Source organism: Aptenodytes forsteri, unplaced genomic scaffold (genome assembly GCF_000699145.1).
Source record: "Aptenodytes forsteri isolate BGI_AS27 unplaced genomic scaffold, ASM69914v1 Scaffold167, whole genome shotgun sequence".
In the NCBI taxonomy this organism is placed as follows: domain Eukaryota; kingdom Metazoa; phylum Chordata; class Aves; order Sphenisciformes; family Spheniscidae; genus Aptenodytes; species Aptenodytes forsteri.
Genome location: NW_008795926.1, coordinates 1,099,887 through 1,127,759, shown reverse-complemented (window position 1 = coordinate 1,127,759; position 27,873 = coordinate 1,099,887). Strand labels below are relative to the sequence as shown.

Sequence of the window (27,873 nt, the reverse complement as noted above, 5' to 3'; positions counted from 1 at the left end):
TTCTTAAATTTGTTATCCCAGAGGCGCTACCACTGTCACTGATGGGCTCGGCCTTGGCCACAGTGGGTCCCCCCCAGGGTCACAAGTCCTGCCAGCAAACCTGCTCCAGCATGGGCTCCTCTCTCCACGGGTCCACAAGTCCTGACAGGAGCCTGCTCCAGCATGGGCTTCCCACAGGGTCACAGCCTTCTTCAGGTGCATCCACCTGCTCCGGTGTGGGGTCCTCCACGGGCTGCAGGTTGATATCTGCTCCACGGTGGACCTCCATGGGCTGCAGGGGGACAGCCTGCCTCACCATGGTCTTCACCATGGGCTGCAGGGGAATCTCTGCTCCTGGAACACCTTCTCCCCCTCCTTCTTCACTGGTGTCTGCAGAGTTGTTTCTCTCGCATATTCTCACTCCTCTCTCTGGCTGCAATTGTGCTGTTTTGGGTTTTTTTCCCCTTCTTAAATATGTTATCCCAGAGGCGCTACCACTGTCACTGATGGGCTCGGCCTTGGCCAGCGGTGGGTCCGTCTTGGAGCTGGCTGGCATTGCCTCTGTTGGACATAGGGGAAGCTTCTAGCAGCTTCTCACAGAAGCCGCCCCTGTAGCCACCCCCGCTACAAAAACCTTGCCACGCAAACCCAATACACCCGTATTTTAATTAATATATTTTCAGCACTTCCAGTCTTGGAAATTAGTTATGACTGTTGATACAGATGGTAACTTTTATTCCTGCAAGGAAGGTATAAAGTGGACAGTAAAGCAAGGGCGCTCACCTTTCCAAAATCCCCTTCACTCCACATGGCAGTGCGCTCTCTAGTCTCACTGTGCCTTTCAACCTCAAACTTCTTGCCACAGTTGTGTCCTCAACCCCACCACAGGATGTTTGTGTCTTTTTGTCTCGTCCCTCAACACTTTATGTCAAAACCGTATTACACAACATCTTCAGGAAGTATAGGAATTTCTCACAGGCCTGCTAATAACCTCACTGATTGACAAATCTTGTGGCAGGTCCAGTAAATAAGAAAATACAAGAACAAGAATTAAGCAGGTTGTAGCTTCCCACAAGCAAAGGAGACTTGAGATCCAGTGAATCCCAGTCAAAGAGTACAGATGAAAGAAGCATTTCTTCTGTGCTGCTTTAAATACAAAGGCCACAGCTGAAATTCTTTACGCATCAGACAAATGTTGCTGTCATAGCGATTTTTCAGGACCTAGTTTGAACTGCTCTTCCTACCCAATGAGAAGGGTGGAAAAGTACAAACCAGGTTACTACTCAGACCACAAGCAGATAATGAAGTACATGGCCACAACTTCTACATAGCTTCTACTTCTAAGTATGTTATTTTGGTATCTAGCAAGAGAAGAAGCTAGAACAGATTTAAAGTGTGTTGACAAAACCTTTTCTTCCATTAGGAAATGCTGATTGTGAAGATGAAAATATTATCAGAAAACATCGTACCAAGACGCCATCACCAATATCAGAGTATCTAAGAGCCAGATGCTTAGGGCATTCTTTTGGCTTGGAATTGCCTACCAGACCACACCAAAACCCATGAATATGTCCTTTTTCTGTTAGTTTTTAGGACACCCTTACAGCAACAGACACTGCAACCACCTGATAGCACAAAGGGTTTATAGGGGTTGTTTGACTCAGCACAAAATGAAGCACAGATGCCAAAGCAGTCATTTTTCTGCCAACACAGTAGAATTACTGCATTCTAGCCAGCCTGCAGGCATAAATAGTAGAAAAAGCACAGAAGGAGCTATGTTAACAATTGAGAATTTGCATATTGAAAGGGCTTTAAATGAAAACTGCCTGTGAAAACTGAAAAGTAGCATGTATTGTTTGTATGTGGTGAGCGTGAAAAACAGGGAACTAACTTAAGGGTTTTGTTTGTTTGCACTTTTAAGATTCAGTGGTTAGGTTAGACGATTGCTGTTCCTAATCTGACAACAAAGCTCACAATTTTAAAAATTAAGTCAGATACATCCAGAGTAACTCAGTTGCTGATGTATTACAAACATCACGACTTCAGAAAACCAGATGCGACATACTGCTTTAGACACTGCACCATCACAATCTCCTCTTACTGAGGTGTAGCATGTTACATTCTCACAAGTTCAAATTGCAACCACACTCTGAACAGCCACTCTAAAATGGCAGCGAGTGTCATGCATTTGTCTCAATTTCCATTCTTCAATGTTCAGCTAAGGACACATGCTTCCCCTTCTCCCCCCACCTTATTGTCTCTTGTTCTGGGGGTTTAGCCAAGGAGAGAAGATGACTTGCAGTTCTGGCAATTCATTCTAGCCTCAGAATCACAACAGCATTACCGTCTTCAGTGCTGTGACCATCAAACAATAAAGTCAGGTCTTACACCTTTGCAAATTCATTGCCTTTCAGTAACCTTACACTCCTACAAGAAAGTGAAACTTAAACCACACAACTACAGACACAACAGTAATAGAATTCAGTTAGTTTTGGGCTGTACCACTAAAACCCAAAATGTGTTTTCAGCATGTTTATAACAGCTGTATCTGAGTTGCCTTACTGAAGGCCAAGGTTAATAGCCACAATACTTGAAATTAATATTTGAAATGTCCCCCAACTAACTGCTCAAAAACATCTTCATTAAATTCTTACAAAAAATATTGTGATCTGTAGAACTCCACCATACACGAAAAACAAGACCTTATAACAATTGATATATAAAATGTATTTTCAGGGCTTCTTTTCTGAACAAACAATGAAACGAAGATGCATCACCACATTATCACACAAACCAGTTTTATCACTTTCACATTTACAAATATACATGTTACTCACAATAACATTCAGACAAAGCCAGAGCTTTTCAAACAAGAACAAAGATAATAAATCAGATACAGATAATTCAAGAATATATTAACAGTAACAGAATCATTAATACATTAGGTAAAAATTAAAAGTTTGCCCCCAAGCCAGTGCTCATCCTTCTGTAATCATCTAGGTCCTTCTTGTTTTGAGGTGCCTCAGTGAAAGCTATGGTTGAATAAACAAAATAGATTTATGCAAGAATGACATAGATACGACAATTTCTAAAAGAGATGGCATCATACAGATATGGGAGCAGGGTGCTCGTGAATACAGCCAGGACAGCAGTGCAGAGAATCATGAACAAACAAATCGCATTCCACGCAAAATGCATTCTGACACACTTTACATATGTAAACCTGTGTGGAAAAGAGAGAAAAACAAGTCAAATTAGAAAAAAAATCATCACCATCATAGCACTACAGTAGGGCATCAGTTGTGTCATCAAGACAGTGTAAATAGACTATATTGCTAACATCACAGAAACCCAACTGAATTAAAGTTTCTAAAGGGCTGAGCTCAAGTCACTGTAGATGCTTCCAAATGGCTAAGAGTGGAAGCTTATTTGTGCAACTCTAGGAAATCCCCTCCCACACTTCTATAGACTTTGCAGCCTAAAAGGCGTGACTCTGTAACAAAGAACTCTAGCTAACCAAGAGATAAACTTCTACAAATATTTTTCTGGTCTTTGGAAGACTATACTAAAGGATCATCTCTACTTCTGACAACCCTCAATGCAAATTCCAATGCAGTTCAACATACTTACATTTTGGTCTTTCATTTCTCCCTGGCAGCCTTGACAACACCTAAAAGCAAAATTGTGTATTTTAACTGAAAAAAGCCAACATTCTGTAAAACGGTGTTTAAGAAACATCTCATACATAGTAACGATTTATGGCAATTATTTCAGCTGTTCAACTGAACACACAGGATAACAGTTAATGGGAACTACAAATATTTCTTATTGCCAGAGGTGCCCCGAAATGCCCCAACATTCAACAGTGTCTCCCAGCAGCAAAGAAGCTGCTGCCAGCTATTCTTACTTCCACGACAAAAAAATTACAGGGTCCACAAGTACACTCATTCTCTCAAGTATGATATGCATACCGTTCCCCCTGATATTCTTCCAGAGGAACTTCCTGAAAGGCATCCAAAGGAAACAAGTGATGGTAAGACCGAGCCAGGTGAGGTGCAGACACTAACGTAAGACCTGCAAATAAAGAGACATCAAAATATTACAAGAGAGGACTTACTGAAAAGCTTTTCTGTATTAAACAAGGCAAAAAGGAAAAAAGATTTTTTAATTACTCAGTGGTTCACAGCTTTTAAGAATTAAAACACAAAATTGTTCATTAGCTTCCATAATCCAAACCTGTAATCCTTTCCAGAATTAAATCCAAATATGAAGAACAAGCAAGTTGCCCAAATTTCTAATTAAAAGGTTTAACTCAGTCTTTAGAAGTCCATTTACAATGCACAATTGTAAAGTTAGCAAGTTTTTCATCCTCATGCCATAAACAAAATGCAACCATAGAAGAGTCTTCCAATTAAATCTAAATGCACAACTCCTCTTTGGCAACGACGGTTCTGCTGTTTCACATCACCAGTTAAAATGGTGCCCAACTACAAAGCTCTGCTGCAGCCTGCTATAATACTGCCGAAGCCACGCTAACACAGGTCTGCTGGTTTTGGCTGGGATAGAGTTAATTTTCTTCATAGCAGCTAATACAGGGCTGTGTTTTGGATTTGTGCTGGAAACAGTGTTGGTAATACAGGGACGTTTTGGTTACTGCTGAGCAGTGCTGACACAGAGTCAAGGCCTTTTCTGCTTCTCACCCCACCCCACCAGCGAGCAGGCTGGGGGGGCACAAGAAGCTGGGAGGGGACACAGCCGGGACAGCTGACCCCAACTGACCAAAGGGATATCCCACACCATATGGCAACATGCTCAGCATATAAAGCTGGAGGAAGAAGAAGGAAGGGGGAGGACGTTGGGAGTTATGGCACCTGTCTTCTCAAGTAACCGTTACACATGATGGAGCCCCGCTTTCCTGGAAATGGCTGCCGATGGGAAGTAGCGAATGAATTCCTTACTTTGCTTGGCTTGCGTGCATGGCTTTTGCTTTACCTGTTAAACTGTCTTTATCTCAACCCACAAGTTTTCTCACTTCTACCCTTCCGAGTCTCTCCCCCATCCCACTGCAGGGGGGAGTGAGTGAGAGGCTGCGTGGGGCTTAGCTGACTACGGGGGTTAAACAGTAACAGGCTAGTGTTAGCTGGGGCATGGGCTGGCACAAAATTCTTCATCACTCACTCACATGCAGTGTAAACTTCCAACCTCTTGTTCTGCTGACAGATGCAGCTGTGGAGAATCTGTTGCTGATACACAGGATTTCTCCAGTTACACTACTACCTTGCTGAAATGAAACTCATGCCGATACAAAAACCTTGACATGAAACTAGGATGGGTGACCCAAAACTAGAATTATTTCATCCTCTTGCCAAATACACACATCTTGATAATACCTATCACGTTTTAGTCATATGCCTGTAGAAGCTAACAGGAGGACAGCTGTTACTCACACAATATTAATACCATAAAAAATGCTAATCCTCCCTCCCGCCCTCATTAAGCTGTGGGGGGAAAGGCACCGTTGGTTGCACAGTCCATTAGCATTTGCAAGACCGAAGGGCTTCCGTTTACAACTCTATAGCCTTTCATGTGTCACTGTGCAGCCTGCCCTTGGGTTCAACTTTGAAACCTTTCATCCACATGCTCCCGGAGGTGAGGGGGTACTTCTGTCCTTTTACTCCAAAGCACTCTATCTTCATGGCCTTGCACTGAGGAGTCTGAAACATTGGTGTGTCTGTTAAACCCGGATTCTTGAGGAAATTATTACCGTTCATATGTGAATCACCCTTCTTCCCCCCTTTGCTTTAGCCCTTTTAGTTTATAACATCATACTAGGGAATATGATACAGCTTTACTGTTACAGGTATAGTCCTGAAAGTCCCTCGTACGAAGCTGACATCCCAGGACACAGGAATGCAGGCTTCTTAAAGCAGAGCTGGCTTTTAATTCCTAAGTATAGTTGAATTTTTCTACCCCTTAACTCTCTTACCACTAACTTGTAATTCATCTGCTCACCTTTTCCGGCTACTCACCACAGATTTTGCATTCCACAGGAAGTTCACAGTATTTGGCTCTGCACTGGGGACAGAAATATCCACCCAGTGTAAGACCTGGCTCACTGTTGTTTTCCAATTGCCTAGAGTAGAGAGAGACAATTTAATACCTAAGAGATAACACCATAACACTACATAACTACAAATACTACATAGTTCTCACAACAAATAGTTTAAAAAGTTGCAGTAGCTTCCATGCAACAGTTCCATGTGCATGGAAGTGTCAGAAAGCAATTGATAGGGTGAGATACCAGTAACCACATTTTCCCACAGAAACAGAACAAAGACTAAATTTTCCCACATAAATGAGCCAATATATATTTAAAAAATAAAGTTATGAGAGATAACAGCATTAGTATTTCCACTTACACACACACACAAATATTCTGTATTGACTTTAAGATGCACGTTGGTACTTATTCTTTCAAACAGCAGACACTGTTTCCTTCTGAAAATTCAGACTCCCCTATCATCCCTGAAAACTGTGATCCCTTTCATTGATAAGAGCACTGGTACACTAATCAAATGAGGCCTCTATCTTAAAATTCCCTTTAAAGTCACATTAGTAAATAGATAAAAAATACTTTATTCCAGATAATACCCTTCACCCTCATCATTATCTTTATAGTGATAAAACTACTTGAATCAAGAAATGCAGGTAAAATTGGTAGTAATTACTTTGTAGCACCCTTGTGTTCTAATCACTGCACAACACAACTAAAAGCCATTTACTACCTTCAAAAAAATTTAAATGTAAATTTTAAAAAGCATATTTAACAGGGGGAACTATGGCCACATACTGGATGTGCAAATGGAAATAGAATTTCTACTGAGAAGTCACAAGACATTACTTACTATTTTTTCATGTTATTTTGCAATATTTTCACTGACAAGCAGATTTTCTAAATATGACTAATTATTATTCAGTTCTTATCAGCTCATTGAATTCTAATCAACTCTACTTACGCCATGCTAAAGGATGGTTTTGCATCTTGATCAGATAGAGAAGCGATAGTATGCTGAGGAAAACCTGAAGAGAAAAACATGCCATATTACCAATTTTAAACATGCCAGTAATCTTTCAGTTTCTTACTTCAATGGAGAAGTTCAAAGATTATTCTAAATATTAAGGCCTATCTCTTTCTTTGTCTGTTTGTTATTACAGGAGAAATAATACACTCTTATTAGGTATCAAATTCTTCCTAAAGGTCTCTAACTACATCCTCCAACAAATCCTTCATTGTATTTCCCCCAACTGAAAAAAAAATCTTTTCATGGACTTCATATTAATTGAAGCTCACTGGAACCCCATTTTTGAAGAACAGTTAAAAAGAAAATTATGTGCAATGGTAGGAAAGCAGAAAGAGCACTACATGAATGTTCACTTGAACAGTGGTTTCTAATTAAGGGGAAAACATTTTTATATGCAGACACCAAGCGTATATTCACCTTCCCAAGTGCAGTATGAGACTATAGCACTTTACGGAGGCTGTAACAGATAGCATTCTTTCTACCACTTATTTTTTACAGCTCATGTCAAGTGGGCAGTTAATTTTTCTGACTGCCATTTGGGCTTTACCTATAACAAGTAAATCTCTTCAGTATTTAAATCTACACATAAAAATACATACGTTCTTATTTGTGAAAACGGGTGGATGAAAGTGAGAAATCAATGCTGTAATTCATGGCGTTAAGAGTTGCTATTCTGGTTTAACTCCAGGCTTAAATTTATTGAGAAATACATCAAGAGAAAAAAAGGTACCTAATCCATTTGTTGAAAGAACACCACAGTAGTGCTCCTAACAAACATGTATTACATGGCCAAACAGATGGCTCTTACAGTCAGTTAAGCTTATAATAGTTGCCTTCTGCAGGGAAAAAAAACAGAGGGAAAAACAAAATAGTTTTTCATCCTTAAATTCTAAGTATTACATTTATACCAATTACTGTACAAGCAATATCATTCCACTTTAATGTTTCCAACTGCAGTTGAATAATGTGTCTTATTTAATTCTTAACTTTATTTAAAAGCTGACTACTTTGCAGGAACAACAGCAAGAAAATTGGTATGTATTTAGCAAAATAGAAGTTTAAAATAAAGACCCCAATTGTTCAATGTCTTTATTATGCTTCTAACTATTTGCATGGCTTTAACACAGAAGATGCAAAGAAAGAGAAAGACAAGATTTGCAAATCTTTTGCTAGGACTTTAACAAAACCATATCCTACCCATTCGAATAAGGGAGCACTCAGAAGTTGAACTGGCAGGTGGAGGACTAACATGATGCATCAGCAGTTCCTTATAATGACTTTCATCTAAAATAACGTGGTATGTTCCTGTCACAAAGAAAGAAATGCCTTACTCTCAGATTATGAGCAGATAAGAATACAAGCATATTCTCCAAATGCAGAAAACAACTTGAGTAAAAAAAATAATTTACCCAACCCTGCTCCTGAAAAACAGTCCTGTTAATGCTACTGAAAATGACAAGTTTTTAAACATTCTGGTGTTATTAATTTTATTAGATATGAAGGCTCATAGCTTTTTCTCCAACATTACACTGTAGTAATGATATTGTAAGAGTTACCACTGTAGTAATTGATATTAACATATTACATTAATTAAGTTCCACATCAGATAGCTTTATATGTGGAACACTAGGTTTTAAAATATATGTATTTCTTCTCTCTAGAGATGCAGCTACCAGCTGATAATAATTTCACTGTGTATTTTGTAGATTTGGGAAACCCTTAAGTTTTCTGCCAGCACAACAGAATATTCATCCTTAAATATCAAAATGCATTAATGAATAGATGACAAATTAGTTACTTAATTTCAATTTTAAACTTGTGTATTAGTAGTATAACTACTGAACTTCAGATACATACCACCAGTTTCTCGGGCAAGTACTGTACAAACTCGAACTTCAGCACTTAGGCCGATGACAGATACTCTGATCTTAACTGCTTTTAAACACTTCAAATGGAAAAAGAAAGCATACTCAAATTCATATGCAGAATAGAAAACAGTAAAAAGGTTCAAAGGTTTAAATGAAAATTAATTGGCGATGACACTGCAACTGTCTGTTTTTAGTCTAATAGCTTGGATGTTCAGCATAGTAGTCAAACTTCACTTCTGTACCTTAATTAGATCATAGATGTTGGCTGGATCGCATGTCGTCAGACTGCTGAAGACTACCAAAACCTCTCTGCTTGTATGTCCTGGCATGTGCCTAAAGAAAGTATATAGTTAATTTACTTCTGTACACTAAGCTACTTTTATGCTAAAGTTTCCAAGGACTTTAACATACTAAAGTCAGAAGACAACATGATATGAAGTCCCCTACAAATTATAAAAGACTGGCAAGATCCTTCTCTGAGCACCAGAATTTCACTTCCAAAAGCCAAACCTTTCCAGTGTCTAAAATACGGTATTTTTGTTGTTGTTATCTGATTGTTTTCTCTAATGCTTAAGTTATCCCTGTACCTTATCTGTATTCTCACAGGTAAAATTCACCTTCAAACTAGCAACGCTGCATAAGTCTTCTTGACTTCTTAAAATAAAAATCTCTAATCAGTTTATAGGTGTAAATCCATTACTTTTAACTACTGTCTTTTAGTTCTTAACGGAAACCTCTCTTCCAACTAGTCATTCGAACAATTTATGACATTAACTACTAGCTTTGTTCTGGCCGTGTTTCTAGCTATAATTATTTGTTGAAACAGTCTTCCACAAATGTTTATCCCATCTCAATACCTCACATAGGTAAATTTTCAGGTAGGATAGATTTAAAAAAAACTTTTTTGCTTTCTAAAGCACGCCAAAACTCCCACCAGATTACTGTGATTCAATGCTGTTTCTTTTCCTGTTCTCTTATCATTATTAACCCCTAACTCTGCCCTCTCTCATATCTTAGCCCTCTAGTAAAAAATAATTGCAGGGTCCTTCATCACCATATTCACACACAACATAAAATCATCTACTTCGTTTTAAAATATTGCTGCTTTTTATAAGCAGCACACCTCTAAATAGAAGCATCTTGTGTTAGAAAAATTAACTTCTGCATTACTAACGTATTTAACTTCTTAACAGTTTGTATTGTAAGAGGACATAAAGCTGCCTTTTAAAGACTCAGGTCAGCACGATGGAAGATGCTACTTGTAAAAAACACTGTCTCTGCCCCTCCAAAAATTCACAATCAGCATTATACTAATTATGGAAAAAAGAAAAAACAAAAAAACCCCACGTATATACTAACTTTAAAGTCTGCATGGCCAAATTTAGGGAATTATACAGAGATGGCTCTCCACTGCAGTTCATATCCACTGCTTTCTTCAGAGCAGTTATGTGCTTTTTTGAGTTACCTGTAAGTGAAAAAAAAAATTCACCTGAAATAACAAGTTAAAAGAATTGAAATATTCAAACTATATATTTAATGAAGGGTACTTGTACAACAACAGTTTTCAAACTATGACTTGTAACTCTATGTTTCTCCTTAGAAATTGACATGTTGATCAGAATGTAGAAAACAATAAAACAATATATTAACAGAAAGACTATTACTCTACAAGCACTCAACTGTTAGAAACTTCAAGAAGTCAAAAAGAATAAAATCACCATTGCATATCATTAAGTGCTTAACATGACTGTGAAGTGGCTCACAAAGTGTTTCAGCAGAAACAAAGTTTAGTTTCCTCTGTTGTCCTCAAAGTACTGTTCAAGGATTGACTGATCCTCAAATTCCTCAGTAACGTTGCTCCAGTTTTACAAGTGAATAAAGAGAAAAAATTAAGACTTCATGTCTGAAGCCACACAGATTGCTAGTGACAGAAGGCAGGAACCAAAGAAACCTTGCTTCTTAACATCTGATCAGATCTCACAGAACACACAGATGTCATAAAATACAAAATTAACAAACAGGTTGAGAAATTAACTATAGGGGAAATAAAACATACTTTAGTTGTGGTCTGGATAAGACTTGATCACAAACAAGCACGCAATGGCAATTCTAGATCAAACCAGATCAAAACAAAGACTCTGGTTTTAGATAACTTGCAATAACTTATTTTTTAAATTAAAAATATTATGTTAATGCTACTTCACTTTCAGCAGTGTCATCCAGGTAGAACTTAGAACATCAACACAAGGGATGAAAACATCTCCAATTTAAAAAAAATTATACTACCTCCCTACCTGAAAGTTCTGTCATTTTTTCAGCTCTTTTACTCTTGGTTACAATTAAGCCAATCTGGAGAAGGAAAAAAAAAGGCAAAACTTTTCTTAGCAAGTTTAAAAAGAAGTTGATTTACATTTTTGCTGTATTTTGCCTAATACTTCTTTATGGATCAGAATTACTTAACTATGCAAGTTTTCTTGTAAGTGTAACAGCAGCAGCACAACACTAGGCATCAGTTAACACACATTCCTGTATTTCCAGTACTTTTGCCACAAGGTACAAAAAGAAATCTTTCAAAATTCTAAATGCCTGAAAAAAAATATAATCAAGTCTTCTGTGCTACAATTTATGTTTAAGAAAAAGGGAATAGATGGGTTCTTATTTTCATTAGTTCCGGCAGAAACAAGAATTTCACGAGACTGGTGAGGAAGGGATGGGAAGGAATACATCAATTGAAAACAGTTTACTAGCTAGTGTTAAAACTAACTTTTAAAATAGTTTTCAGTTACTTGTTTCTTGCATGGTTGTACATACCTGACTAATAGGATTTTGGTCAAAGTATTCGTCAACAAAATATTCCAGTAACTATAAAGAAAAGTTAAGACCGTTAAAAACTAAATAGGCATTAAGCAGGTGGTACTTGCAGAACGTCCAGTATCATTTAAAAAAAAAAAAAGTTGGAAAAAAAAAGGGGGGAATGAGCCATTCATGTCCATTTTCCTTTCACCCTAACCCTTCCATCCTTCTCCCTCCTTCCATGTTACCAATGCAATGTAAATTTCAGAAACTAGCCACCCCTTATTTTATTCACTTCATATGTTAAAGTTCTAGATTACTGTTGGTTCAAATGGAGGTTTACCACACACCAAAAAGCACTAATCCATATGAAATCATCAGAACCCAGGATTTCAATGCTTAGTGTTGTTAGAGAAGACCATATAGTACAAGATGTACAGTTCAAGTCCTCCACAGCCTGAAGCAGCAATCCAATTCAACTCCTGTCTAGCATCCATTCAAACCAGAATTCATCAAAACGCAATTGTAAGAAAAAAAAAAAAATTCTAGATGTGTAATGAAAGCGTGTTTGTTCTTCTTTCATCCCTTATTACGGGCAACACTTCAGCTTAATTTCCACATACTTTTCACAATGTGTCTTTCCATAATACATACTTACAAAGTGTTTTTACTGTACAGAAGTACTCATGCAAGGCAAACTAATGTCACACAGATTATACTACTCAAAAAACAGGAAAATTGCAGACTAGCAACAGAAACAAGGGAAAAAACGTAGGGATGAGAGGAGAAATGAGGCCATGCATGTAACCTAGTCAGAGGAGACTGCCATTCTTTTAAATGCAAAATGGAACTGGTTTACAGAGAAACAGTGGATTAGTAAGAGAAAACTTTTGAGTACAGAAATACCTTCAAAGTGCAAGTAAGTCTGTTCGGTTTTAAATCTTGGTCCTCCATCGTTCTTGATCCATCAACAACAACGTAAAGGTGACGCATCTGCATTTTCACCATAAGTGATAATCACTCACAGAACAGATATTTAAATGAAGTTCATTATTCCATTTACTTAAAAAAGCAACAACTTCCTCCCTCAAACAGGGAAAATTCAGTATACTGAGCTATGCAATCAACAGCAACTGAAAAAGTAATGCATGTTTTCCACTATTCCTTCAAAGTGAAAAAAAAAGACTATCTTGAAAAATGCACATTGTTCTTTTCCTCTCATGATAAGCTACAAAACATGCACAGTTTGCACCTTCACCTCTTCATCTGAAGAGCTCAGCGTTGTATAAAGCAATGTTATTATTTACAACTCATTTAAATTAGGCCCATTTTTCACATGAAGAAAAATCGACAGTGCTAGTGTGTGTGATCTGACTGCTGTTGCAAAACACACCCTGATACAATGAATATGCCAAACCTCCACCTCTGAATATTCATGCTTCACATCCCACACTGCCAATGAACAAAGAATGTTTAAAAAAAAAAAAAGTCTGGTGAAAAACACAAGCTTTGGTCTCAAGCACATTAAGTCAGCAAAAGTGTATTTCAGATTAGGCACACCACCTCTGTTCAAGTAGTTTTGGACTCAGGACAGACAAGGGTTAAGACATTAACATACCATTCCAAGTCGAACTTGTCCATGGTGTTCATAGAGTCTAATAAACCACAAAAGGATATAAGTAAAATGCAAATGAATGGTTCCTAAAACAAAAGTCTGGAACAAATCCAGTACTAGACTTCTGGCAAATATGAAGCAAAAACAAACCACACTTATTTACACTGAAAACCAGACAATTCAATTACAGATTTCATGCCTCTCAGAAAACAAACAAACAAAACCTATTTCTTACTACCAGGTTTAATGGAACTTTAAAATTTTATCCAAATTTGAATATTTTAACATAATTTGAAATAAAACAAGTCTAGATTTTATCTAGCAATTTTCTGACAATTTGAAACAGAAATCTGGTGCCATGATACCAAAACCCAGCTTGGTATTTATATTAAAAAAATGTTGAAGGATTTTCTCTAAGCAGTGCAAATTGCAACTGCAGTGCTTTGCACCGTGTTTCATCAGATCAAGACCTGACCTCTTTAACTAGCATACATCTGGGGTATCTAGCCTGTGTACATTCAGTCTTAAGGTTAAAGACAAAAGTAAATTTTACTATTTTTTCTGGCACAGTTAGTAAGTAGCAGGCAGGAAGCATGCACCTGGAGCTCCGAAGGGGTAAGGACACAAAAATATATTGCAGGCGTGCTGATATGCTTACTCAACCTAGAGGACCCAGTTTCAGAATGATTAAGTCCCTATAACTGACCAAAGCAGTATTATTAGCAGGCTCGTGGCACCACATACTACCTTTTCCTCTTTGCCTTGAAAAGAATGTCCTCGATGGTCGCTTTCAGCGATCCGGATTCATCTTCTTTAAGAATTTCCCTACGCAAAACAGACTGTTATTGAGCAGAAGGGAGATTCTTTTTCCCGTCTTTCACCAACAAGAAGGTGAGGAAGGGAAAGGAAAGCCTACCATGTTCTTTCGTAGCCTCCTTCCCAGCGCTTGGTCCGTTCGGGTTCGTCATCCATCTCCGCGGCTTCGCCCTGCCGCTGCGGAGGCCAACGGCGGCCGCGCTCCTGACTGAAAGCCGCTCGCCCCGGCCGGGGAGGCGCAACTCCCGCCTGCAGGGAAACCCCGTTACGGTGCCGCGCGGCGGGAGAAGGGGCTGCGAGGAGGGACCGGCCCCACGCGGGCCGCCGGCGACCGAGAGCAGGAGGGGAGCCGGACCCGTGCTCTGCCCGCGCCCGCCGTCAGGCCCAGCCGTCCCACCGCGCCGACCCGGAAACGCCGGCGCCTGCCCTCTTCCGCCTCGGTGCGCCGGCAACCCCTCCCGGCTGCCGCCCGGGCCGCACAGCGATCGTTCCGGGGAGGAAGGACAGTACTCGCCGGCAGCCCGCGGCCTGGCGTCCCCTCTCAGGAGGGAGCGGGACGAGGCCCGGTGGCTGTCACCGGTAATGCCGGGTTTAACTTGCCCCGAGCTTCAAAAGGCTCTGAGGCCGCACCGGCCCAGCCCAGTCTCACCGCCAAGCGGGAAACGGACCCTCGGGGAAGGCGGGAGCGAAGCTGTCCGGCCTCTCAGTGTCTCCGGTGAACGGGCGACCCTCGGCATCTCAAACTGAGGAAAGTACTGCTGCCGCTACAAATAAATACAGGATATTTTTCACAACAACATCAAAATACTCCAAAGAAATTATTAAAAGTATGGTAGCATAGCGAAAGCGCGTCGTGGATACATCACTAGTGTGGGCATGGAGCCCGTGGTAAGTTTCTGTCACGTCAAACCGGCTCTCGCCATCTCTCAGGGACCAGTTAACAGGATTAAGGCGCTATCCGGGTTTACATGGTATTTCTGTAATTAACTGAAGTAATTTCAGTAATTAACAGAAGAATCCAGGAGCCTGGAAAAAGACCATTATTTACAGATACTGTAGCACTGAATTTTAATGCATAATTACAGTCATCAGTTACTTAATGAAAATAGCTGCCTATTATCCCGGTAGCAAAAGCACTGCTTTAATTCTGTTCTAAACCACCAAACTTGGAATTCATTCATTGCTGCAAAGTTTAAGGTATATTTTCTGTAATTTTAATGTCCTCATGGGAGCAAACTGAGTAGTGGAGTAATACAAGTTTTTTTCAAAAACGCAGAATAATCTCACTGTATTCAGAATCACCTCTTTCAGGCTGGGTTCTTGTTTCGCTGCAATAGCTTTCTTTGAGGATTTCTTTTAATAAATTATTACTACAATGCTGTGAACAGTTAACTGTCAATTGCATTTAAAACATGGGTTGGGATACTTCATATTCCATTGAATGAGTGTGCTAATTGCTCTGACCAAAAGAAATTTAGTTTTTCACTAAATGTTGTGTACATTCCATTTTTTCATATATCTTTAAATTTACTGTTTGTCTCCTTTGCAAGCATATGATTTATTTTTAAAGGTGGCCAGAAAGATAGATGAAGGACTCCAGTTCACTTCCAGCAGCTCTTGGCATTACAGATCACAGCAGAGAGATTTTGAAATATTGATTAATGTAGCAGAGCGGTGCCCGGTCGAGATACTGGGCTGGATGAGTTCTAACCATACATGCCAATGCAACTTTGAAAAAGTTTATTTTTGGTCTATAAAATAGCAAAAGTCTAGATGAGAAGATGATGTAGGGATTTCTTAGAGATGAAAACTTCCTGAAGCTACAGCTTTCCCTTCTCACTTGCTTTTCAAAATAGGGCAACAGGCTATTTTGTTTGCACGCACAACTCTGACTAGACACTAAGAGAAAGCATCAAGAAGAAAACCAGTCACAGTTTTAACACCCACTAGAAATACTGGGGTTTTGGCTGGTACATAAGTCTGGGAGGGGCTTTTATTGTTCTCTCCAAAGAAGAAATCCGAAGCACTTGTACTAGTGATTATCTTCATATGCAGGCAGAAAACAGGTTGGATGTCTCACACTGAAAATGCACTGTTATATTTATAGATGTTAACTAAACACCTTTCACAACTACTGTAGTAAAGATTATAAAACTACGTTTAACTATGTAACAGTAACTTTCTTCTATTACCCTTACTTTGCTATGCCCAGAAATTGACAAACAATTCTGCAGTATCATACCAGTTGATGCCAAATGAAGCACAACATGGTCCCTACATTCAGGAGTTTACAACAGCAACTAGTTCACCTTGTTAAACCTAGAGGATGATTTGTTTAAATACAAGAAAAGCATTTTTCAATTGTATGGATTAATGTCAGAGTACTTGAGAAGAAGGCACAGTGACAAAATGTTGCCATAGGATGGATTGGCCTTTGTGAGAATGAGGCAGCAGGGGAAAAACACAAATACAAGAGTACAAGGGAATAGAGGGACAGATTTGTTAGCAGAACAAACTCGCTAATAGAAAAACAGGATCAGAACTATGAAACATTAAGAACTACCAAGATCTGAAATTTGTTGTGAAAAAGAAAAAAATTATTTACATATAATTTACACATGCCTATATATAATTTGTATGTATCTCCAGAACAGAATACTATGCACAGTGGTAGAAAAGAAAAATTACTCTAACTACTCAATTATAGGTAGAGAGGAAGAAACCCAATGACATCTACAGAGTGCACATATTTTAGGAATAGTAGGGAATAAGCAATCTTTCAGGATGAAAGAATACATCATAGCCATTTTACATGTTCTGGTAATTCTACAAGGTCTTTTTATTTAAACAGGATTACAGTACAGGTTCTAGAACTGTATGAATGTCTCTAGTTATTTTGTTAGAGTGAAAATTACTGGTTTTTATGTAAAATGTACATGTAAAAATGTAGTTTTAAAAGCTTGCAAATGTTTGCTTTCCCACAACACAAGCAAAAAGAAAATGCAGTTATGCAAAAGTGAAACTCTTTCTGCACGTGAAAGAGTAGAGATCTGTTCAGATTAACATCAAAATGCAAGAAGAGGTAACAAATTAGTTTCAGGTATTTTGATGTTACATGATTATGTTTTGCTTCTACCTAAAATAATTGCAAGCAGCACTGATCCATCTCATGTCACCAAGAGTTTCCATTTCATAAGCATCGCAGTGAGGATTAGCTCAATAAAGCTAGAGATAGTTTTAGCCAAATTTCTGTGCAGAGCAATCATAACTTTACTGGATACAGTGGAAGTGTGCCAAGACTGGGTTTGACCTCTTGAATTACAGGAAAGTTGCTGAGCATCCGTTTCTAAGGAGTGTCACTCTGCATCCAAGTAAGACAATAGATGAGGAAGAAAACATTTAAACAATAGTAACATTTCCTTAAATAGGAGACGGGGAAAAAACTTACCACTCTGTATCCTTCAGCCTGCTGCATTTATCAGGAGTAATTTATAAATATAGGGGAAACAGGAGAAATTAATTCGCTTTCAATTAAATCATACCTGGGAAAAATCCAAGATATTTTGAAGGAAAGCAATGAAAACTACTGAAGATGGACAACGGGGAATTCTTTAGTTTAAGAAGTCAAGATTTGCTTCTAGGAACTGAAATAAAGTTGTAGTTTGATCTACTCCCATTAGATCACATGCCATCCTTTCTTAAGAAGGAAAAAGCCCAATTTATAAAATGTTGAAATGGAAAAATTGCTGCAAGTTGACAATTTTAATAGAAGAGAGAAATGAGACTTCTTTCAGACAGGGATTTTTTTTTATTCTCAAGGCCAAGAATTTCAATGCTGGACAGGAGTGCAGGATATACAATCATTTTGTATATTATGATTGTCCAAATGCTTCAAATTCCACCACAATTTTGAGATTAATAAACTAAATACTGGATAGCTTCTTCTACAATTTCAAATCAATTAGGTTTTTCATTGCCACGAGTATTTTTAGTTGATACGCTGTCATGAAAGGTAGTCCACCCTACTATGCGATACAAACTTTTGGTTACATTTGTTAGCCGCTGCTTTATCTGCCCTGCAAAAATGTACAGATTAGTAGAGTATGCAGATGTTGCCACAGTTATCTTGATCAAGGATATCCAGCTGTTTATCAATAAAAAAAAAAGCCCTTTTATTGATTTATTCAAGTCCAGTTTGAAAACTATTATATTCCTGGAAACTGTAAGTCTCTTGGACATTTCCCTTTGTAGATCTGTGGAGCCAGGTGGGCATTTTCTAAGAGGAAGACTGAAGGATAAAAGTTCTTGTTAGATACACTCAGTGTCTGAGGACAGGCTGTAATTGAAAGTGGATGCTATATGCCCATTGATGTAGAGCAATATTACTTGGTAAGATTCAAATAAATGTTAACTACCTTCTGCAAAAAACCCACTCTCAGGAGTAAGACCACATAGCAGACTGTTTACACGTATATGCAACAATGTAGATTCACAGGGTTGAGACTAGAGGGACTGCATAGAGAGACAGAGGTGATAATCATCTAGTAACTTTAGTTTTGTCTGAAGTATACCTTCTATTGTTTAAGGATATCAAGAGACCACTTTCCCTGATAGTTCTGATTGTAACTAATTCTCACTCAATTTCCTCCTAATTTCTGTCTTGCATTTACCTGGCTTCAACTCTCAGCCATTAATTCTTATTTCATTAATCTCAGTTTCTCTGAGAGATAAAAATGTTTAAGACTAGTATTTTTTTCTTTGGCATGTTCAGAACACTGTTGACAAGACCCTTTTCAGTCCTCCATTAATAGGTTAGAGCAAAACCAACTCACCAATTGTATGTACTGGAAGTGCCTGCTTAGCAGCGTTGAGGTCTGTAACGATGCAGGACTGAGCACGTACTTTACTGTAATGGTCGCAATAGGTTGCCCTGTGGGGCTTCCTAAGCTGGGAAGGTAAATGCCTTCTCCTGGGGCTCCGTGCTCAGCACGCCCCACTGCCATGCACTGCACTAATCCTATTTGAAACCCAAAAGGCTGGCAGAAGGGAGTATTCCTACATACCTTCTCTCCCCAGCTTTTGGAAAATCCACTCAGCCACACCTGTAGCACCTTGCTGGGAAACGTGGAGCAATCCACATACAGCTGTCTCCGCTTGGTTTATTTCCTCGTTCCAGCCACAGGCATGGTATCCCCCTTTCCCAACACATTTGTTGGAAACTTTGCAGGAAAGGAGAAGCACGATGCTTCTGCAGAGGCTATACAGGCACTGAGGGGCCAGGAGCCAGTTTCTCAGAGACTGAAACTCGGACCACTGTCAAAGGGAGCCTGGAGCTGGGTCTCAGTGTCATATGGGAGGAAGAGCTGTTAAGGGTGCAGACTGCGAATCTGCCAAAGAAAACATCAGAGTCAGCTTCTTTTTAGCACTTTATAAACATCAGTTGATCCTTAAACTTGGATTAATCTCCTTCCCCTGGTACTGACGCAATGCCCAGAACTCCCACTGAGAAAAAATGAGAAACCTGGGTGTACAGTGAGAGGTCATTTAGATTGCAGGGATTTGGACAAGGACGTCTCTTACAAAGAAAATTTTAAGAAGTATAGAGCACAATAGGTATAAAACACTTGGCCCAGCTCCTTTATAAGGTAGAGCAGCTTCCTCCTCTTTGAAAAGAATAGAAACCTGAACCAGAGAGAGGCACCTGAAAAGGGAGGGAGAACAAGGGACAGCACTGACTGCCATCTGATTTCAGACTGATGAAAAGATTGAGACACCTTGCGAGACACCTTGCAGGTAGATGAGACTGAAGGCTTTCAGATGAAGAGGTGCCAAGTTTTCAAATTCTCTCAGTGTTCCCATGGTGTCTTGTGTTATTTCTTCATCCACTAAAACTCTTGAAATTAAGTCACTGATAGAATTAGAAAGTCAACTTTATGAATATGAAAGTGGGTTTGTAGCCATCAGGATTGCAATGTAAATGATAAGGGCTCAAAAGTCAGAAGGGATAAAACTGCCAGAGCAAGGTATATTAATGCATTTCCAGTACTGAAGAACAGAGGTGGTACTACCATCACTGTTCTAAACTGGAAACATTTTTCCTGATGTCTTGCCTTTAAATTAAGGCAAAAGTTGAAAACTTTCTTCTAAAGAAAAAACGAGCGCTAACAAAAATTTGAAAATAACCTTAATCAGAACACCTTCTTCTAACAAAATGTCTTTATAAGCAATAGAATAACATGGCTACACTGGTGGGTGTTTTTTCAAATTAAAATATATTTTGGAACAGACATATTGCAGTTGTAGAAAACTGTACAGAGAAACTATCAATGCTTCTAACAATTTTAGTAAGTAAAAAAAGTAAACAAAGATGTGAAAAAGAATACAAAGAAAATTTACTGGCTTATGAAAACATTTGCATATGCAAACCTATCCCCAAGATAAAATATAAAAATGTATATTGAATTTATGCAGATATGCTCTGGAAAGCATGTCTATTAAAACATTTTACCTAGCCTTATAAAGGACAGTGATAATTTATACTTCGAATGAGAATTAATTTTGCTGTACGTACTCTCTGAATGCCAGCTCACAAACAGCTGCTGCCTAGACAAAAAGTCCTGTTACTTGCTGATGAAGAATGAAGTGTTTTGCCTTTAAACCCATGGATTCCAACTAAGATGAGCCAGAAAAAGTATGCAGAGCATACTGGCCTATAGCAACACTAATGGAACATTAACATGAGTCTCATCCTGTACCTCTATTCCTTTAAGGCCATATATAAATTTGTTGCATCACCTCTAAAGAGGGGAATAAAAAACCCCCAAAATCAAACAACAAAACCCCAACACCCACCCCCCACTATGGTTGCTTAAATAGGAAGTTATTTTGCATCTCTTGTTGGGTGAAATTCCAGATAATTTCTGACATACAGCAGAGCATTTGGAAATACAATACAAAAAGTCTTATTAAACTAATTGTGGACTTGCCAAAATTATTCAGTATGATTAAGCACTCCAACAAACCCCAGACAGAAAGAACAGCTCAACTCTTTCTGATATCATTAAGCTGTCACCTATAAATAAAATCTGAAATTATTAATGGCATCTCTGTGCAAACTTTTGACAGAGAACTGCTTTCTCTGGTGGGCTTTGCAAGTTTACAAATACAGTATTTTCAAATAAAATATTGATATTTAATAGGACAGGCTGTATACTGTCCAATAAAAGCAGAATGTTAGCACAGGTTTTCTAAACTTACTTGATAACTTCATTACATTGATTTAAAATTGGATCTGCATATAAAACCTACCAGTAACGTACAACATCTAAATAAGTGACAAAGTGATTAAGCAATCCCCATAGGTGTACTGTTCTGAGAGTAAATAAATAGTTTAAAATATGTATAATGATTTAAAAAATAGAAAATAGTATCCACAAAGTGAAGGCATAGCTAAGTTTCTACATTCCAATTCATAACTTTATCATAGTCCTGAATCCGTTGTTTTATGTGAGAAAGCTTATTCTTTAGGTATTCACAACGTTCCTTTTTCTCCAGAAATGCAGGATCCTGCCAAAAATACAAAAACCTTTACATTAATATATTACACTTTCAGACTCTTCCAAGAATAGTCTATTATCACTTATGTTCTTGATTAAGGACAGTATACAAATATTCTCCAAAACCACACTCTTTTTCCCTGGCCACAATTTCTTATTTCCTGTTTCCCCTTCCTTCATGAAGGGGTGGAAAAAGAGGTTCTGCTTTTATGTGCTGTAGTTACTTAGTAAACAGAGCAGCTTTTAAACAGAAATCTGCAAATATAAATGAAATCCTACTACATAATTTAGATTTTATAGGTGTGTTGTGGTATGTCTAATAAATCCCTCCCCCAAAAAAAGCAATGAAGTTTAACTAACATGGACACAAAATTTGAATTCCATGGAAAAAAAAGTATTTGTAATGTATTATGTTTTTAATGGAACACAGGTATACATTTACTGCCCACATTTAAAAATTACAAAGTGAAACCTCTTGGATTACACTGAAAATTACTTTTTGAGAGTCTAAGTCTCATGCCACAAAGAAAACACAAAACTTCTTTTCAAGAGTAAGACTGTTTTCTGTTGTTAACTTATCTGTTGGCTGTGTCAGTCAGTGAATATAACTGAACTGGATCCCAAAAAATAACCAGTCTTCTGAATGCAGAACGCTCAGAGATGAGACATACTTTCAGAAGATGAAAATGCTTAAATGTTGGGGTTTTATTTTTTCCCACATCTGGCTAATGGAATCATTATTCTCAAAGCAGGTTGTTGGCAAGAGTGGAGCGGGTGTCTTAACTTTGCCAAAGTTTTAAAAGACAAAATATACAAAGCCCTGTAGTAGCTACGGATACCCTGAGCTAGCGAATTGTACCTAGTGTCAGACATGTTGGCTATTTACACTCTCTTCGTTAGATTCACTAGCAATGTAAAGCTGAAAACACTCACATTTTTCTTCTTCTTGTATTCTTGCAGAACTTTTGATATCCTTTCCTGTTCCTAATGAGAGACCACACATTTTTAAACACTGTGAGTGTGCTCCATATCTTCATGTAAATTCTACAAAATACTCGTCAGAAGTAAAATTCTCATTTGATCAATCCATTCTAGCTGTAACATTTTAGTTGTAAATCTTGTACTTGAGAAATAGTGAAAGTATATTAACTGTAACTCACTCAAAGTTGAAAGCTACTAGGCATGAAAAAAAACCCAAAACAAACCAGAAAAACATGCATACAACTTAATTGCAACTTGGTATCCTTGACTGATGACCAAACAATAAATAACTTATTTGGGGAAACTTTCTCTCCCACCAACTCACTGCCAGTGTTACAAGACATTGTGCCCTAGCTAAAGACGGTCAGAAACTGCCTAATACCACACCTGGTTTCCATGAACCCATTTCACAGGTACTTACATATATGCTTTCAGGATGGTGAGGAAGCTGTCTCATCAATGCATCCAGCTCATCAAACTTTTTTAATACAGCATGAACTTCCACAGACAGTTCTTTATACTCAGCAAACTGATCATTGAATACTGCTTTGTACCGGTCTCGCATTTCATTTGTTTGAATTGCTGGGTATTTCCTTAAAAAAAAAAAAAAAAAAAGAAAACAAAAGTTTTCAAGGACTAGTTTTAGAGATAGGACTTAACAAACACATGGACCCTTCGCCTTGATAGTGTATTTCTGTATTGTTTGCTAATCTCATAACCTGCTGAAATTTGCGTGTATGTAAAGGATTGAAATCACAGAATGACAGACTGGTTGAGGTTGGAAGGGATGTCCGGAGGTCATCCGGTCCAACCCCCTGCTCAAGCAGGGCCACCTAGAGCTGGTTGCGCAGGACTGTGTCCAGACGGCTTTTGAATATCTCCAAGGATGGAGACTCCATAATGTCTCTGGGCAACCTGTGCTAACCCCCACAGTGACAAAGATTTTCCTAATATTCAGGTGGAACCTTCTGTGTTTCAGTTTGTTGCCTAGTCTATGGCAAATCGTATAAAAATTAATTTACGATCTCATACTTCACCATGGAAAGGCCTACCCTTTAAAAGGGAGCATGTTACACATTTAGCACTCTGAAAGTACAAAAGTAGTCAAATTTCAGGGGCTAAAATGACAAGTAATTTCCCATGTATTTTATTTTTTCCTAAATTGTCTGTGTGGTGGTGGTGGTCTGTTCCTTTGGCAGTTATTGTACTTGCTAGATTATAATACTCTGCTTTAACATTTGAGGTTTGGGTGTTGTTTTTTTTAAATTTAAGATTCTTTATTTATATTACTGGTTCTATGCCATTGATACCAGCCCCCATCCTCTCTATTTTTAACATTAACTTAACAAAGAATTATGAGTTCCCATAGCATATGCATGGCAGAGAAACCACGAGTGTATATATGAGAAATGCTGAGTGAAAAACATTACCAAGTATTCTCCATTAAGTTTCTTCATCAAAGTCAAGTCACTTACGCTAAGTAGTCTGGCATCACTATAGGTTTAGGAATGTGGCCTGCAGGTATATGACCATTAAGTAGTTCCGGTTTTCTTTCCACTGATTTAAGCTGCCTGTAAGTGACCTCTTCCCTTGGTCTGTCATCACTTTCATACTGTTTTAAAAGAAAAAAAGAATAGTTCTTAATGAAGTCAGTTTTACTTCAAATGCAATACACATAAACCACAAAATACCCAACTCATTTGAAGACAGGGATACAAGTATTGAGCAGCAGTAGAAGCAAATCATAGATATTTCTTACAACCCTCATTGTAATGAGAAAATTAGTAAAGAGTTACAGTAATGTTTCTCACACAGTATCCACTTCAGTTTGTCCTGACAGTGGTACCAGTGACAGATAAATACCTCTTGGGGCTTGGAAAGATTTGTCTTGTATGTCTTAAAAAAATAATTTAAGGAAGTTTCCTTGGATATCCATCTAATTTGTGAATGAACAGGAATCACTCAGTTCTCTGGAGTTCCCTTTTCCCCTGGTTTTCTATTGCACAATTTATCCCTTGATCCAGAAATAAAAGCACGTGGAGTCTTGTTGGAACATATCAAAAAGGATCCTGATCCAGTACTGAAGCAACAGAGAAACAGTGGTAGGAAATTCACAGTATCTAACAGGAGACATTTAAGACTGAAATAAATGCATGATAAATTCTCTTGGAATCATCAACATCTGCTGTTAAGATCCTATACAGTCTTTGCAGTGTATGCAACTGCATCTTTGTGCGGCAGAAGCACTAAAATTGCTGGTACTTCAAAACCGGCAGGGAGGTCTTTGGAGCAGTCTCAGAGACACAGGAACAAGCTCTACTCACCGAGTACCTACCACTGTGCCTCCACTGGCTCTCCTCCAAATTAAGCAGACAGCCAGGAGGAAAGAGAGTCTTTAAAACCTACAACGCATCAGATGACCTGCTGTTCTAGCCATGTCTGCCAAACTCTGTGATAAATGCTACAGAACTTGTCACTTCATAAAAGAGGGTAAGAGCACATACAGAGGCAGTCATCAGTTTTGCTATTCACAGTAAATTTTATAACCTAGCCTAACTAGTAGTAACTTCTTTACAAGCTTCTTCCGAATCGTCTAGGTAGGAGAATGTTGTCTGGACTACGTTAAAGAATTAAGCCTAATCTCTTCCAAGCCAAACAAGTAAATAAATAGATAGGTCAATCAAAATAGTCACAAGAAAAAAGACAACCATTTGGAAATACCAGTAAACAGAGAAATAAATTCCTATTTCCTACCTTCTTTTCTGGAAAAGAGGACTGTGTTTTCATCTATCAAAAAATGGAAAGAATTGTAAGTTTTATTTTCAGCAAAAATAGTATGCAAAAGCACAGACTCTTAAAATCTAAACTTTTTCGAAATGATGCTGTACAGAGAATTACATTTATATTTGGGTATGAAGAAATTTAGCGTAAGGAATATTTTCAGATCAATTGATTTAGACTGTTAAGAACGGTGGAATGAAAACAACCACCCAAAACCCAGAACAATGAAAGGATCTCCCAGAGCATAGCGGTAAGGAACAGCTTGCAGAAAATACTCCATCCACTTCCCAGTTTCCTTTATTATTTCACATTCCAGCCCGTATTAACTCACTGACACTCTGCAGCCTAATTCATTGCCTGGAAAACACAACAGCGCGCTAACGGTAGCTTAACCAGCAGCTGTTTTGCACAGCACTCTCCTGAGCCTAACCTACATTATAAAAGTATTCCCTTTAGAAATATTAAGTAACTGGAATAAAAGAACACGGATAGTAACAGGGAAGAGTGACTGAACACCTGTATAATAATTCCAGCGATCACCTCATTCTTCCAGGACATATTAAAAGTCGGTTGAAACACTTCTTACCAAAGAGCTGCAATATACTTTTCAAAAGGGGAGTCTCAGTTTTATGCAAGATGGTGGAATGGAAAACAGTGTTAAATGAAAATGCTGCACATCGGACTGCAGTCACAGAGCAGTGGAAATGCAACTTTAAACTCGCTCTCTCATACTAAAATCACTTAAATGCTGACCCCTCCTTAAGTTAGGCTTATGGAGGCTTCACATACATTAATTTTTATGCTATATTAAGTTTTATTAATTTTTTAAAGGTTTTTTGGTGGTGTTTTCACATGAAAGAGGTTTTACACAAATGACTTTGAATTCTATAGTTGACAGTGGTAACTTTCTACTATTACAGTTTATCATTAACCAGGCGAGTATTGAATGCTTCTAGTAAGGGCAAGGTCAGCAGCAATGCAAAATACTTGATGTGAAAAAGATGAAGTTGATTAAAATCTCACCAACTCTGTTGTTACTGTTATTTTCTGATTCGTATTGTAAGGAAAACTGAAAAGACATAAAGAAGCAGCTTGGAGTTTTGCTTGCAAAGTAAAAGTAAGTACTTCATGTTCTTACGGTCATTCACGCCAGCATTTGATGTGCTGAAAGCACAGCCTTCAAAATAAATGCTGGGTGGCTTTAAGCCTAACCCTACTGAACAGCTGAACAAGCACATTGTTCATTTCTTCCTTTGTTTGGAAAATACACACCAGGAAGTAGTTCATTAGCTGACGCAGGAAGAGAGCCGAGTATTACAAAGAGAACAGAGCCTTACCAAAATGAATTTAAAAAAAAAAAAAAAGTCCAAGAATTTGGATCAGATGTCTTAAAAAAAGCCTTTCATTTAGTGACCTCAAATACTATTAAGGCTGGTGAAAGTTCGCCCTCAAAGGCTATAGACCTGCTGCAGAGAAGACACCTGACACAACCCCATCTATGGCATGGAAAGATCTTACAACTGCTGCCCATCACTCCATACCCAGTAGATACAAAATGATAACTAATGACTTACCTCTCGCTCCATCAATTCCCGGTGCCTCCTAGCTCCTTCATGCCTCCATAACTTTAGAGAAACCACCGCGCTAATTAGATAGATGACCACCGTGACAAACAAGAAGATGATTGCTGCTGTCTGGCCTCCCTCTACACGGCAAAAAGATGCATTTATCGGCGTCTTAAACAACTGGTAATAGCACAGCCCACCTCGGTTGGTATCATTTACGTACACTATGGCAGCCGACATGTACAGAAAGAACAAGGCCACGTTAATTCCGAACTCGGTCAGAGGCCACCAGTTGGAATCGAGGAGGATAGTCCGGTAGTACATCGACATGCCCAGCACCAGCAGCACTATCGTGACTATCCATGCCATTCCCGCCACCACCAAGATGAAAGGCGTTTTGGGTCCGCTGTAGGAGTAGCCCCCGTAGGCGCTGCCAGCCCCATAGCCGTAGGGCTGCGAGTACCCGAACATGTTGTACCACTCGTTATCCTTGTGCACGTAAGCCGTGACGCAGGCGAAGACGGCGGCGCCCAGCAGCAGCTCCGCCACGCAGAGGATCCTGAGCAGGCCGGCCCAGGACTTCATGTAGGCGTACCGCTGGTTGTAGGCCTCCACCCGCTCGCTGTACGTCTGCCCGGTGGCAGCACGGTGCTCCAGCGACCCGAAGGGGTCCCCGGGCAGCATGGCTTCGGCTTCCTTCCGCGAATTGTAGCTCCCGCCCGATCCTCCGTAAGGATCCTTGTAGGAGCCGGGCACCGACTTGGGCTCCGGGTGCAGAGGGGCCGGGGAGGGCGGCGGCGAGCATTCGACCCCGTCCGAGACGTACCTGATGTCGGA

The 27,873-nt window shown here is 38.9% G+C and overlaps 3 protein-coding genes across 4 annotated transcripts in view; all 3 read right to left on the bottom strand.

Annotated features, from left to right (window-relative positions):
* The window catches only part of NAIP (NLR family apoptosis inhibitory protein), a 21,936-nt gene extending 21,668 nt beyond the window's left edge, over nucleotides 1–268 (bottom strand). Inside the window, 1 exon segment of the mRNA XM_019473589.1 lies at nucleotides 176–268. Within this exon segment, the coding sequence (XP_019329134.1) occupies nucleotides 176–268 (93 nt within the window).
* A 2,467-nt stretch (nucleotides 269–2,735) lies between these two features.
* LOC103903761 (general transcription factor IIH subunit 2) lies at nucleotides 2,736–14,525 on the bottom strand. Of its 2 annotated transcripts, XM_009285027.2 has the most exons (15): nucleotides 14,254–14,525; nucleotides 14,085–14,162; nucleotides 13,341–13,377; nucleotides 12,629–12,715; nucleotides 11,741–11,791; nucleotides 11,224–11,278; nucleotides 10,289–10,394; nucleotides 9,172–9,262; nucleotides 8,919–9,006; nucleotides 8,259–8,366; nucleotides 6,996–7,059; nucleotides 6,009–6,112; nucleotides 3,951–4,053; nucleotides 3,610–3,649; nucleotides 2,736–3,202 (listed from the first exon to the last, which is right to left on the bottom strand). In XM_009285027.2, exons 1-15 carry the CDS (start codon nucleotides 14,307–14,309, stop codon nucleotides 3,083–3,085), a joined length of 1,188 nt encoding a protein of 395 aa, XP_009283302.1. In that variant the 5' UTR covers nucleotides 14,310–14,525; the 3' UTR covers nucleotides 2,736–3,082. The 2 variants fall into 2 exon arrangements, with proteins under 2 accessions (XP_009283302.1, XP_009283303.1); XM_009285028.2 differs by lacking the exon at nucleotides 12,629–12,715.
* A 6,803-nt stretch (nucleotides 14,526–21,328) lies between these two features.
* Nucleotides 21,329–27,873, bottom strand: MARVELD2 (MARVEL domain containing 2; the record flags this gene model as incomplete). Its single annotated transcript, XM_009285048.1, has 6 exons — nucleotides 21,329–21,719; nucleotides 22,643–22,693; nucleotides 23,112–23,283; nucleotides 24,166–24,302; nucleotides 25,445–25,477; nucleotides 27,046–27,873. Coding segments are annotated over 6 exons (1,338 nt in total), but the record flags the coding sequence as incomplete, so codon positions are not given.